This window comes from Cibotium barometz, chromosome 56 (genome assembly GCF_041138505.1).
Source record: "Cibotium barometz isolate CiBa-2024 chromosome 56, ASM4113850v1, whole genome shotgun sequence".
Lineage (NCBI taxonomy): Eukaryota > Viridiplantae > Streptophyta > Polypodiopsida > Cyatheales > Cibotiaceae > Cibotium > Cibotium barometz.
In genome coordinates, this window is record NC_141101.1 from 37,246,943 (window position 1) to 37,259,929 (window position 12,987).

The following is a 12,987-nucleotide window of genomic DNA, read 5'->3' on the forward strand; positions in this document are numbered from 1 at the left end:
CACAACCATGACAGTAGACAGTTTCACACGCATGGTTTTTGAGCAGGCGCCCCTTACCCATAACTACACATCATAGTTGTCTGCAGGGCGCGTACCACAACAACCGTATGTAAAGCACGGGACGGGACAAAACGACCGAAGTAAAACGATGCCGAAACGGATTTTTTGGCCAACGTTTCGTTTCGCTACCGAAACGTTCGTTTCGTGCGGTGTGGTATGGTATGGTACGACAACGAAACGGACTTGAAAAAAACTGCACCGTTTTTTACCCTTTTTTTGCTTGTTTTTTTCGCCCATTTGTTGTAGCCGTTTGGGCATGACCTAGGATCCCTTTCACCTTGGTGCTTGTATAAGAGCTCTCAAGGTCTCTCCCTCTCTCATCATTCATGCTCTCAACTTTCAAGTCTCTCTCAAGTTCTCTCCCTCTCTCATCATTCATGCTCTCAACTTTCAAATCTCTCTCTCTCTCTCTCTCTCTCTCTCTCTCTCAAGGCTCAAGCTCTCTCTCTCCCCCTACCTCTCTCCCTCTCTCGAGTCCCGCCCTCTAGCGCCTAATACCTAGTACCTAGGCTCTAGCCTCTTCCTCTATCTCTCTCTCTCTCAAGCTCTCTTTCCCTCTCTCTTTAGACTAAGCATGAGGCTTTTGCCTTATATACCACCACCGGTGAGAAACCTACCGGTAATTTGGGGTCATGGAAATGGAAGTGTAACTTTTGCGGGAAGGGTTACACAAGTAACGTAACAAGGCTCCTTGCACATGTGTCCAAGCTTGGTGGGGAAGTGGCGCCATGCAAGGAGATTCCCCAAGAAATTGCAGATGGTATAGTGAAAAAGTACTTGCTCATCCGCAACCAAGGCAAAGGTGGACGTGGGGGAGCTTCCATGTCCGGTGCCTCCGCATCCGTGACTCCTTCGCCTGTCCCATCTGGCTCCACCTCCGCCTTGGGCGGTTCCAACTTCCAATCAAAGAGGCCAAGGGAGGAGAGCTCTCCAGTAATAAGGCAAACCGCCATTGGTGCAAACATTAACAACCTCACCTATGTGAAGGCGAAGATGAAAGCCGCAAATGAGGAGATTGCATGCACGGTGATCGATTGCAATCTCTCCTTCCATGTGTTCAAGGTTCCACAATGGCACAAAATGGTGAAGGCCATTGTAGAGGTGAGGCCATCCCATGGTGAATGGCATGGTATCACCTACCATGAGATGCGCACCACCGCGCTTGATGACAAGAGACAAAGGATCAACGACAACTCGAAGGATGGGCGAAGTATGGTTGCTCTATCCTCTCCGATGGATGGAGTGATCGGAAGAAGAGAGGTATCTTGAATATCCTTGTTTCATGCGCTCTCGGCACAAACTTCTTACGCACTGTCGATACCGGAAAGACGGGGCAAAAAACATCAGGAGACTTTATCTATTGTCACATCCGGAAAGCCATCACAGAGGTATGGACTATGTCACATGTGCATTGCGATTTAAGTTTTAACTCTCAAGTCTCGACTCTCTAGTATCCATGTAACATGTTCAAGCTTCTAACTTCTAAGAATGTCATTGCATTTGCCATTGTGTTACTTGTAGGTCGGACATGAAAATGTCATTCAAGTCATCACGGACAATGTGTCCAATTTTCGCAAAATGGGGCACTTGGTAGAGACGGAGTTCCCATCCATTGTATGGACTCCTTGTACCTCCCATTGTCTAGATCTACTCATGGAGGATGTGGGGAAGCTAGAGTAGGTGAAGAGGGTGGTCGCACAAGGCCTATCCATTGTAAATTTCTTCAGAAAGAAGGTAAAGGTGCTCACTATGTTTCGCGAGCAAAGCGACTTGGAGCTTAAGAAGCCCTCTTCCACGCGGTTTGCCTACATGTGGCTTCTCTTCGAACGGCTATACGACGTGCAACTGAAGCTCCAAATGACCGTGTTCTCCCCCCGGATTTCATCGCATGGCTAAGAGAGGATGACTAGTGCGGACGAGGCCCAAGCCGTTCAACAGCTATGCATGAGAGAGTCCTTTTGGCACGAGGTGCGTGCCATTGTCATTGCGGTGACTCCCTTGTATAGGTTTTGCCCATGGCCGACATGGAGGGCTCCACATTGGGGCTACTCACCCACTTCATGCGGGAGGCTCTAGCGGAGATTCGTGCGACCACTGTGCTTGATGAGGATGTCACCTGCATCCCGAACTTGGATGCCACGTAGATATTTTTGTACAGAAGGTGCAGGACCTGGGATGGTAAACTGGTCCCATGTGAGCCCAGTCCCGGATGAGTCAGTCAGGGATCAATCCCAGTTGTCCGAGGTCAGGTGTGCAGTGTCTTGCACAGTCGTCGAAGGTCAGGTGTGCACTGTCCTGCACATGAAACAGTGCTAGTCCGCGCTGTGAGTCTCCCTTTGGAATGATGTCAGTTATTTTGTGTATCTGGTATGGTACCGGATGCCAGATCATTGTGTAGATAGTTAGGGTTTGCTTTTAGGAAAAGGGGCCAGCCCATAGGGCTACCCCAAGTCTTAGTGTGGGCATGGGGATAGTGTGAAACCACCCCCATGAGGGCCAGGAAGGCCCTGGCTGAACCCACCAGCCATGGAGAGGCTGTAGGACAGCCCTAGGGGCATGCCAGGGTCAGCCGAAAACACATCAAGTATTCTAATGGCTGTAGGGCAAGTTTGGGGCAGCCCATACAGACTGCCCAATCCCCAAAACAGCCTAGATTCAGTGCCCAGCCCCTATAGAATCAGGCGCATGATGCCCAGCCAGCCATGTAGAAAAGCGTAGCTTTTTATCTGAATTATTCAGCATTTAATGCTCATTTACAGTCGTGGGACAAAAACTATACTGGCCGACTGGATATAATGCTGGCCGACTGCTTTTATGGAGTAGTATAAATAGTGAGCCCACAATCCCTTTGTGTTATCTCATAATTCACCAAGTGCTAAGGCAATCAAGGGCTAGGACAGCCAAGGAGTGCTAACACAAAGGGGTGAAGGACTGCAGGTCAAGGGCAGAGTTATCTCAGCCAAGAAAGGTCAAGTTTTCTGTATTTTCTTTTCAGATTTGCATCATTCTAATAAAGCAAATACACCATTCGTGGTGGGCGCCCTACAGAGGGTACTTGGGACCCAATACTATGTCCTCTCCTCTCTCCCTCTCTCTCTCTATTTTCTGCACATCTTCATTCAGTTTTGTGCGTTAATTCCGTCGCGAAAAGAGTGCTGAATTTTGACCATTGAAATTACCGATCTCCCCCGAAGCTTCCACATGTTACAGTAGTATCAGAGCCTACTTCAAGTGCAAAGATTCAGCAAAGAAACCATATTTTTTTCTCGCTCGTGTGGTTGGTTTTTAGACGCCGGTGGACTACCCTTTTCGGAGTGACTCCTGTCCCTCGAGGGATGGTTTGTTTTCAGCCTCTGGACGTCTCCCACACAGTGGATGGTCAGATTGCACTCCGGAAAGGAAGTGTGTTTTTCTGCTATGACGAGCTTCGATGACGAGAGAGACCAAGAACCTTGGGACCAGATTGCACCAAACAGCCCAGCTAGGGCACCAAGCTTGAGTGTTACAAAGATGTTCCAGCAGATGATGCGAGCAATCGCAGGCCAGACGACCAACTTGGAAGAGGAGAAGGCACAGATTCAGGCCCTGGAAGAACATACCCGTTCTCCAGCGTCGTGTTTTCCATCTCCTCCTCCCTCTCCTTCCGTATCCCAGATTCCAGATCCTTGACACAGGGACCCTCTTGCGGGGTCACGACCGTAACCGAGCTCTTTGCTTGAGTTGCAGATGCGTGCATTGGAGATCCGACAACGTGACGACGAAGCCATGCGACGCGTGGAACACAAGCGTTACCTAGCAGCTTTGGACGCCAAATTGACACCGGCGGCGCCCTCGAATCATTTTCCCGAGAAAATGAACTTCAGTAAGTATAATGGTAACCTCGACCCCACAACTCTCTATTCATGGTTGCATCAGTTTGAAGCTTCCTTTGCCGCAGTTAGAAAGACAGATACTGACAGAGTGATCTTAGCTAGTTCGTACTTGGAAGATGAGGCCATTCCTTGGTGGACTCAGTGGGCTCATGCCCACACTAGATTAGGTATGTCAGCTTATGTGTGGGACGAGTTCGTCCACAACCTTAATCAGCGGTTTCTACCGCCCCACTATCTTGAGCAACTCGAAGACGAGTTCAAGGGAGCGCGTCAGAACGCACAGCCAGTCTTTCAATTTGCCAATAGCATTCCGACCTTATGTTTGCAATTAGGCTTATCTGATTCGGACAAGAAAGGGCACGTTTTGTATGGCCTTGACACGCAAATCCAGTGGGAGGTGCATATGTTTAGGCCAGCCACCTTTGAAGACGCACTCTCGGTTGCGCAGAGTGCACAAATGAAGCACAATGGTGGCAAGCCCAAGACTTCCCAGCCGGCTACTCCCAAGGCTACCGCCTCGGGGGGAAAAGGCTAGAACCAGACGGGGTCTTCCCCAGGACAGAACCCAAGAGCCTCTAGCTCCAAGAACTCGAACAATGCGTCTAAGCTTACTCCAGACCAGAAAGCGGAGGCAAGCAAGACAGGTGGCAAGTTGAGTGCTAAGGAGCTTTCTCTGTACAAGAAGGAGGGTAGATGTTTCTTTTGTCATACAAAGGACATACTTCTCAAGAGTGTCCTAAGAAGCCTCCAAAGCCCACAGGGATTAATCGCACAATAAAGCTCATTGGTACACAGATATTTAGAGCTTTTGTCAATTATGAGCAATTGACACATAAATCAGCCCATTGGTACTCAAAAATTTAGGGATTTTCACCATTGCGGCATTGTATTTAGGGCAAAACATTTGCACAGGACTTGTGGTTGCTTGGCATTGCACTCCAGTGCATTTTGGATTTTGCTTGCAGGTGCTTTTTACAACATAGCTAGTTGCACGTGTTTGCATATCTCTTGGTAAAGAGATTTTAGCAAATGGCTAGAAATACGACTAATATATTTGGGGTTTTTTCCCAAGACAACAAATTGGATGGCAGTAATTACTCCCTATGGAGTTTCATGGTCCGAAATCTACTTGTGGCCAATGGATTATGGGGTTATGTGTCAAGTGAAGATGTACGCCCTGTTGACATAGCACCTAACACGCCTGGCCGTGGTGCTCAACAAGCTACAGTACCCACTCCTCCCTCACAAGAGCAGAAGAGATGGGATACTTGCGATGCGCAAGCGATGGCTTTGACTGCTTTGTCAGTAAAGCGATCAATCATCCCGCATATTCGGCGAGCTTGGGATGTACTTGAAACCATGTATGAGGCAAAGAATGAAGCCAAGGTTGCATTTCTCAAGAAAGAGCTTGAGAACTTGGACATGAATGAAGGTGATAGTATGGTTGATCATCTTACGAAGATCCAGCATCTTCGAGAGCAGTTGCTCAATATTGATAAGGTCAGGTCCAAAAAGGAGTTGGTTTCCAGGACACTATCATCTTTGTCAGAAACCTACTTGAACTTCCACACAATGCTCACTCTATTTATGCGAGGAAACCCGGAACCAATCTTGTTTGAAGAGTTGGTTGGTTTGTTACTACAAGAGCATAATCGGAAGAACAAATCTTCCAGCATGTGTGGTAGTGATGGGGCTTTTGTTGCCTGAGATAAGGGCAAGGGAAGAGCCAAACACAGTTTTCAACCTAAGGCTAATTCAGGACAACCTTCACAAAAGGCTAAAAAAGATACATGCAAGCCCAAGAAAAAGGGCAAATGTCACTACTGCAAGAAGCTAGGTCATTACTTAAATGAGTGTTGAAAGAGGCTTGCAAAGGAGAAGAAAAAGGAAAGCGGCATGGCTGTAGATTCTTCTTCATCACCTGCATGAAAAGATGATGATCAGTAAATCTTGTGCAAGATGAGTGGACTTTTCTTACTTGCAGTTATGCTGCATCATTGGAGCATATGTCTCTCGATGTCAATGAAAGACATGACACGTGGTACTTTGACAGTGCTGCTTCTAAACACATTACCTCACGGAGGGATTTGTTTAAGAAGCGTATGGTTGCCCCTGAGCGCAAGCGGGTAACATGTGCAAACAATTCTTCTTATACAGTTTGGGTGTTGGTGAGGTGCTCCTCACAGCAACAGATGGTGCAGATTTATGTCTTCCAGATGTATTGTATGTGCTAGGGATTAAGAAGAACTTGTTGTTCGCCTCCTCTTTGGCTAAAAGACGATATACAGTGAACTTTGAGGACAACAAATGCACAGTGAAAGACCATGAAGGTGGCTATGCATTGGTCACTTCCGGCGCATTGTACCATGGGTTATATCAACTTGACAGGTTTGACAGGAGAGAGCATGATGGTCATGTGGTTACCACTCTTACACCTGCTATGCATGAGGCAAAATTGTGGCATGCCAGGTTTGGGCATGTGAATTATGGCAGTTTGATGCTATTGCAAAGGCATAAATGGTACAGGATATGCCTCATGTAGAGCTGCCACCAAAACATGTATGTGAAGGGTGCATATTGGGTAAGATGCACAGAAATGCATTCCCGAAAGATAGATGAACAAGGGCTGTCCAGAAATTACAGCTTGTGCACAATGATGTGTGTGGTCCTATGCGCACACCATCTTTTGGAAAGCATCGATACTTTGTAACCTTATTGATGGCTACTCTAGATTTGCTTGGGTGTATCCCTTGAAGGCAAAATCTGATGTATTTACATGTTTTCAGCATTTTGTGGCACAAGCTAAAAATCAAACAGGTTGCAAAGTGCAGACCCTCCGTACAGATTGAGGGGAGAATACATGTCCATTGCTTTCAAAGCATTTATGGTAGAGAAAGGCATAAAGCATCAATGCACGATGCCATATTCTCCTCAGCAAAATGGTGTTGCTGAGAGAAAGAGCAGGTCTTTGATGGAAATGGCTAGATGCATGGTTAAATGCAAAGGATTGCCTCACAAATTCTAGATGGAGGCAATAATGTGTGCTACACATGTGTTGAATAGATGCCCTACCAAAGCATTGAAAACCATAACGCCATATGAGGCCTAGTACGAAAGGAAACCTAAAGTTGATCACTTTAGAGTTTTTGGATGTATAGCATATGCACATGTCCCTTAGCAATTGAGAGGTAAACTTGATGACAAAGCAGCTAAGTGCATATTTGTGGGTTATAGCAGTGGCAGTAAAGGCTACCGTCTCTGTAATCCTTCCACACAAAGGATTTTGGACAGTAGAGATGTTGTATTTGCTGAAAATTCAGACCAGCCATTGGCTGAATTTTTTGGACAGCCACCTTCGGGCCCACGTAACATGTTTGAAGGACTTCTCCCATTGGGAATTGATGGCTCAACAGATCAGCCATCAACTTCGCCTAATGGACAACATTTGGGTACTCAAAATCAGCCCATGAATGAGCTCATTACACCTCAAAATGTGGAGGAAGCAATAGAGCAAGAGCAGACACCAATAGAAGAGGCTAGAGTTGTGGCTCGTTGTCTGCTCTGTACTTTATAGGAGAGCAAACTCTCAGCTCCACTTGGTAGCAGGACACGAGCTGGTTCACGTAATGCAGAGAACAAGTAGATGTTGCTTGCATGAGTACACTTTGTGATGCAGATGAGCCAGATTCATTTGAAGAGGCTCATGAGGATAAGCATTGGATGCAAGCCATGCAAAATGAGATGGATTCTATCCATAAAAACAGCACATGGGATTTGGTAGACTTGCCTGCTGGCAAGAAGCCCATTGGCACAAAGTGGGTTTACAAGTTGAAAAGAAAGTCTCATGGTACCATTGACAGGTACAAAGCTAGGCTAGTGGCCAAAGGATATGCCCAACAAAAGGGCATTGATTGTGATGAGACTTTCGCACCTACTTCTCATATGGCCAAAATTATATGTGTTGTTATATTGGCTGCCCATCATGGATGAAAAGTGCATCAATTGGACATAAAATCAACTTTTCTCAATGGGGATTTGCAGGAAGAAGTGTATGTAAATCAGCCCATTGGTTTTGTGATGCATGGTCATGAAAACAAAGTATGCAAGCTTCAAAAAGCACTTTATGGTCTCAAACAAGCTCCCCGAACTTGGTATAAGAAGATACTTACTTATTTGATCACGTAAGGATTTTGCAATAGTCCAATGGAAAGCACCCTCTATGTGAAAGTGGATCATGGCACTTTGATTATGCTCATTCTTTATGTGGATGACATGTTGCTACCTAAGAATGATATGGATATTAATCAATGCTTTTTGTTGGGCATATCCTTTGGCCACTAGCCCGGCCTTGTACCTGTCAATGGTACCATCAAACTTTCTTTTTAACTTATAAACCCACTTTGTGCCAATGGGCTTCTTGCCAGCAGGCAAGTCTACCAACTCCCAAGTGCTGTTTTCATGGATAGAATCCATCTCATTTTGCATGGCTTGCTTCCAATGCTCATCCTCATGAGCCTCTTCAAATGAATCTGGCTCATCTGCATCACAAAGTGTACTCATGCAAGCAACATCTGCGTGTTCTCTTGCATTACATGAACCAGCCCTAGTCCTGCTACCAAGTGGAGCTGAAGGTTTGCTCTCCTCTAAAGTACGGAGCAGCCAACGAGGCATGACTCTAGCCTCTTCCGTTGCTGTCCATTCTTGCTCTACTGCTTCCTCCACATTTTGAGGTATAATGAGCTCATTCATGGGCTGAGTTTGAGTACCCAAATGCTATCCATTAGGCAAAGTTGATGGCTGATCTGTTGAGCCATCAATTCCCAACAGGAGAAGTCCTTCAAACATGTTAAGTGGGCCTGAAGGTGGCTGTCCAAAAAATTCAGCCAATGGCTAGTCCGAATTTTCAGCAAATACGACGTCTCTGCTGTCCAAAATCCTTTGTGTGGAAGGATTAAAGAGAAGGTAGCCTTTACTGCCACTGCTATAACCGGCATGTAGGCAAAGGGGAAGCCCTATGGACCACCCCATAAGGCCTTAAGGGGCTTGCCTACAAGGTGGGCAGCCCTTAGAGGCTACCCTAGGAGCCATGGAGGCCCCCATGCACAAGCAACCAGCCCATATGAGGGCTGGGCAGCAAGGCAGCAGCCCATGAGAGGGTCAGGCTACAATAAACAAGCAGCCAACTCAGTCAGCCAGCCCATGAAGACACGTGTGGAAAGGTGCCTATTTAATGGTGTTAATCCAGTCGTGGGACTTCAAGAACAGGCCCACAACTCGATATGCAAATCAACCGACATATTATGGCCTTATATAGGCAATAGGCAGCAAAGGGCTAAGGCATCTCATAATTCACAAAGTGCTGAAGACTCCAAGGGCCAGGACAGCCAAAGGGAGGCTAAAGCAAAGGTGAACTTGAAGGTCAAGAATAGGACATCTTCAGGCTGCTGATTTCCAGCCAAGGACGGTCTTCAAGAAGTCAGTCTTTCAGGTCATTCAATAAAGCAAATACACCAGTCCTTGGTGGAGGCCCTTCAAAGGGTTTTTGGGACCCAATCGGGTGTACTTGTCTTTGCTCTCTCTCTCTCTCTCTCTCTCTCTCTCTCTCTCTCATCTCCACTACATTGTGCAATCGTCAAGAACCAAGGTGTTGAAGATTCCTTATCAAAGTATAATCTTGTCTCTAAGCTTCCGCACGTTAAAGACCTACCCTTCATATCACAAGTTAGTCTAGGGCACAAAATTTGTGCGAGATTCTATGGTTGCACCTCTTGTAGGCGCAAACATTATCTTAGGGATCCAGTGGTTTCACAAGTTTACCCTAGACATTGACTAGGAGCAACACAATTTTCACATTACCCGGAATGTGTCCCAAGGCTCCCATGATCATAAAATGTGAGCAAGGGATACCTAACTTTCCAATCATTAGCCATATCTAAGCTAAATGAGAGATTCGGAAAGGTGCACAATGTGCAATGACCTATGTTTAGACCACCCAGATGGTTACTAGTGATTCTCTGGTATAAGGCCCTGCATGACTAGTTCCAGAGGATCTTTCTTCAGGACAATCTTCCCCCTAAGCTCCCCCTATCTAGACCGGAGGACCACAAAATTGAACTCCTCCCAGGTTTCGAACCCCAACACAAGTTTCCATATCGCCTTAGTAAGGCCATGGAAACGAAATTGAACCGTCAACTCCACGAGTTGCTGCAATCTGGTTTTATACACTAATGCATCTCCGTCGCAACCCCGGTTCTTTTGTTAAAAAGAATGATGGATCCTCTATTATATTCTCAATAAGCTGACCGTCAAAAAAAGTTTCCAGATTGACTACATATTAGAGAGGCTGAATGGAGCTAAGGTGTTTTTGAAGATTGACCTAAAAAGTGGGTACCATCATGTACGAATTGTGGAAGGGAACATCCCCAAAACCGCATACTACGAGTTCGTGGTCATGCCCTTCTGTCTGACAAACACCCTAGCTAGATTTAACCGCATGATGATGCATGTGTTCAAGGACTTGATCTATAAGTGTGTCTTTATCTTCTTGGATGACATATTGATTTTTTCAGCTACAAAAGAGTAACCTGACATTGACGTGGAGAAAGTGATGAAATTGTTGGAAAGCAATAAGCTGTATGTCAATGAGAAAAAATCGGAGAGCTAGATATGCAAACCGACCAACATATTATGGCCTTATATAAGCAATAGGCAGCAAAGGGCTAAGGCATCTCATAATTCACAAAGTGCTGAAGACTCCAAGGGCCAAGACAGCCAAGGGGAGGCTAAAGGAAAGGTGAACGTGAAGGTCAAGAATAGGACATCTTCACGCTGTTGATTTCCAACCAAGGAAGGTCTTCAAGAAGTCAGTCTTTCACATCATTCAATAAAGCAAATACACCAGTCCTTGGTGGGGGCCCTTCAGAGGGTATTTGGGACCCAATCGGGTGTACTTGTCTTTGCTCTCTCTCTCTCACTCTCTCTCTCTCTCTCATCTCCACTACACTGTGCAATCGTCAAGAACCAAGGTGCTGAATATTCCTTATCAAAGTATACTCCTGTCTCTAAGCTTCCGCATGTTAAAGACCTTCCCTACATATAACAAGGATAAGACAAAAAGGGAAGGGAAGGGGGAGGAGGGCGGGAGGGAATTGATTTATTTTGTCTAATATAAACAATTGATGATGCAAAAGAAAATGCCTCAATACTTCAGTATAAAAAAAAGGTCAAAATTTAGCCTTTCTTACAAGTTTTAAACAAAGTCACCAACTGTTAAGCATAAAACAAAGTAGCAAACCCAATTTTCATTCTACAGAAAGGCATTTGATAGAAGAGACCAGGTACATTTATAAATAAGGAAAGCATTTATTTACTCATTCACGCCTATGCATTTCACCTAAAAGCATAGTGTCTACAACCTAGTGCATGTCGTCCAGAAGCTGCACCAAAAATCAAAGCATTTCTTCGTGATATCCAAAAAAAGAAGCCTAATTACCTGTGCTTCTGCATCTTGCCTCATGCGATCATATCGTTGTGCCAGATGGCGAGCATCTTCCAATGGGGCTCCATTGACCATCGCCTTTAAGGGTTCCACGACCTGAAAGCCATGTGACAAAGAACTAAACAATCAAGCCTGGAATGAGAAGCTGAGCAAGGAGAAGATCAACAATAAAAAGTACTCAAAACATGCAAGATGGGAGCTTTCCCAAAGCAGCTCATAAAAGAAGCACATTAAGTAGCAAAAAATTGAGAGTCTCCGATACTGGTAATACATGTGCACCGTTCCTGGCAATGCAAGGCTTACTCACTCAAGTGCAGCCTGTGGCAGGTGGAAGCCTCCGAAAAATCAACAAGGTTTTGTTCCAAAATCATGTCTTTTGCTGCGTTTGAAAATCTTTACTTACTAAGGCAAGGAACATTTCTCTGTCCTCAGGCCCCTATCAGCTTCCTCAGTAGTGAAAGAAACATCTTCTATCATATTTCACAATTTTAATCGAAGCGCAAGTTAGGGTACACATTTTGATCCTAACTTTTTCTAATCTTGCCAGCTTGATGTTAGATGGTCTCCAATAACACTTGAATATGTAACAATGGCTGCCAAAACTCCACTAGTCATTACTATTAGAACTCAAGGCTAGGAAGGAAGTGTCATGTGCATGCACATATATATGCTAATCCCAAGGCTAATCCTAGAAGGGCAGCAGATAACGAATTAGATTAGGACCATTTTTGGACCAGATTTAGGAGTTGGTGCAGCTTGTATGTGCAGGGAACACCTTGTTGGAAGAGTCAGGAGGCTGTCGGCTAGGGCAAGGAAGAGATGCTTCTATCGGCTACAGCTTCACCTGGCTCTCCCGATCTACCCATGGACCGTGGTTCTCCAGAAGCTTGGACTACCCGGCACCGAACGGGTGTTAGCAGCAGAGAGTATCCCTTATAAGATTTACATCAAAGACCTTTGCTTAAATCTCAATCCACTTACCTTGCAAAATAATGGATATGGCCTTCAGAAGTAGTAGGCACCCACGTATGAAAGGAGAAGTCTCTATTACTGCTGTTGCTGCCAGCACGCAAGTGAGAGAGTCGCCTGTAGCTCGCTAGTGGGAGAACAAATATCAGAGGCGCCTAAGTGCAGCTGCATAGGGGCTAGAGAAGGACACCTGGGCGCAGCCGCCTGCTGGCAAGAGAGGAGAGAGAGAACCTACGCACAGTCACCTGCAGGGTAAGAGAGTGGCGTCTGGGCACAGCCGCCTGCTGGCCAAAGAGCAGTGATATGTGTGCGCAGCCGCCTGCTGGCAAGAGAGTGGCGTCTGGGCGCAGCCGCCTGCAATACACTACCACCTGTTCACACGCAATAAAACTCGTCAGAAGACAGAGCAAACTTCACGACTCACTGGCAAGCGTCCTCGCTCAGTAAGTGGCACGACAAACAAGCAAACACAAGAATCAAGTCATGCGAAAACAATTCCAAACATGCAAAACATGAATGCATGTGCAAACAGTATCATGGACATATCTCCCGTTCATGGAACAAGTACTAAACATTTCTGTCGGGCAC

The 12,987-nt window shown here is 45.9% G+C and overlaps 1 protein-coding gene across 1 annotated transcript in view; it reads right to left on the bottom strand.

Moving 5' to 3' along the window:
• LOC147607181 (SH3 domain-containing protein 2-like) overlaps positions 1-12,987 on the bottom strand; it is a 70,965-nt gene that overhangs the window by 10,333 nt on the left and 47,645 nt on the right. Inside the window, exon 5 of the mRNA XM_086790972.1 lies at positions 11,425-11,526. Within this exon, the coding sequence (XP_086647098.1) occupies positions 11,425-11,526 (102 nt within the window). The remainder of the gene's footprint in view (positions 1-11,424; positions 11,527-12,987) is intronic.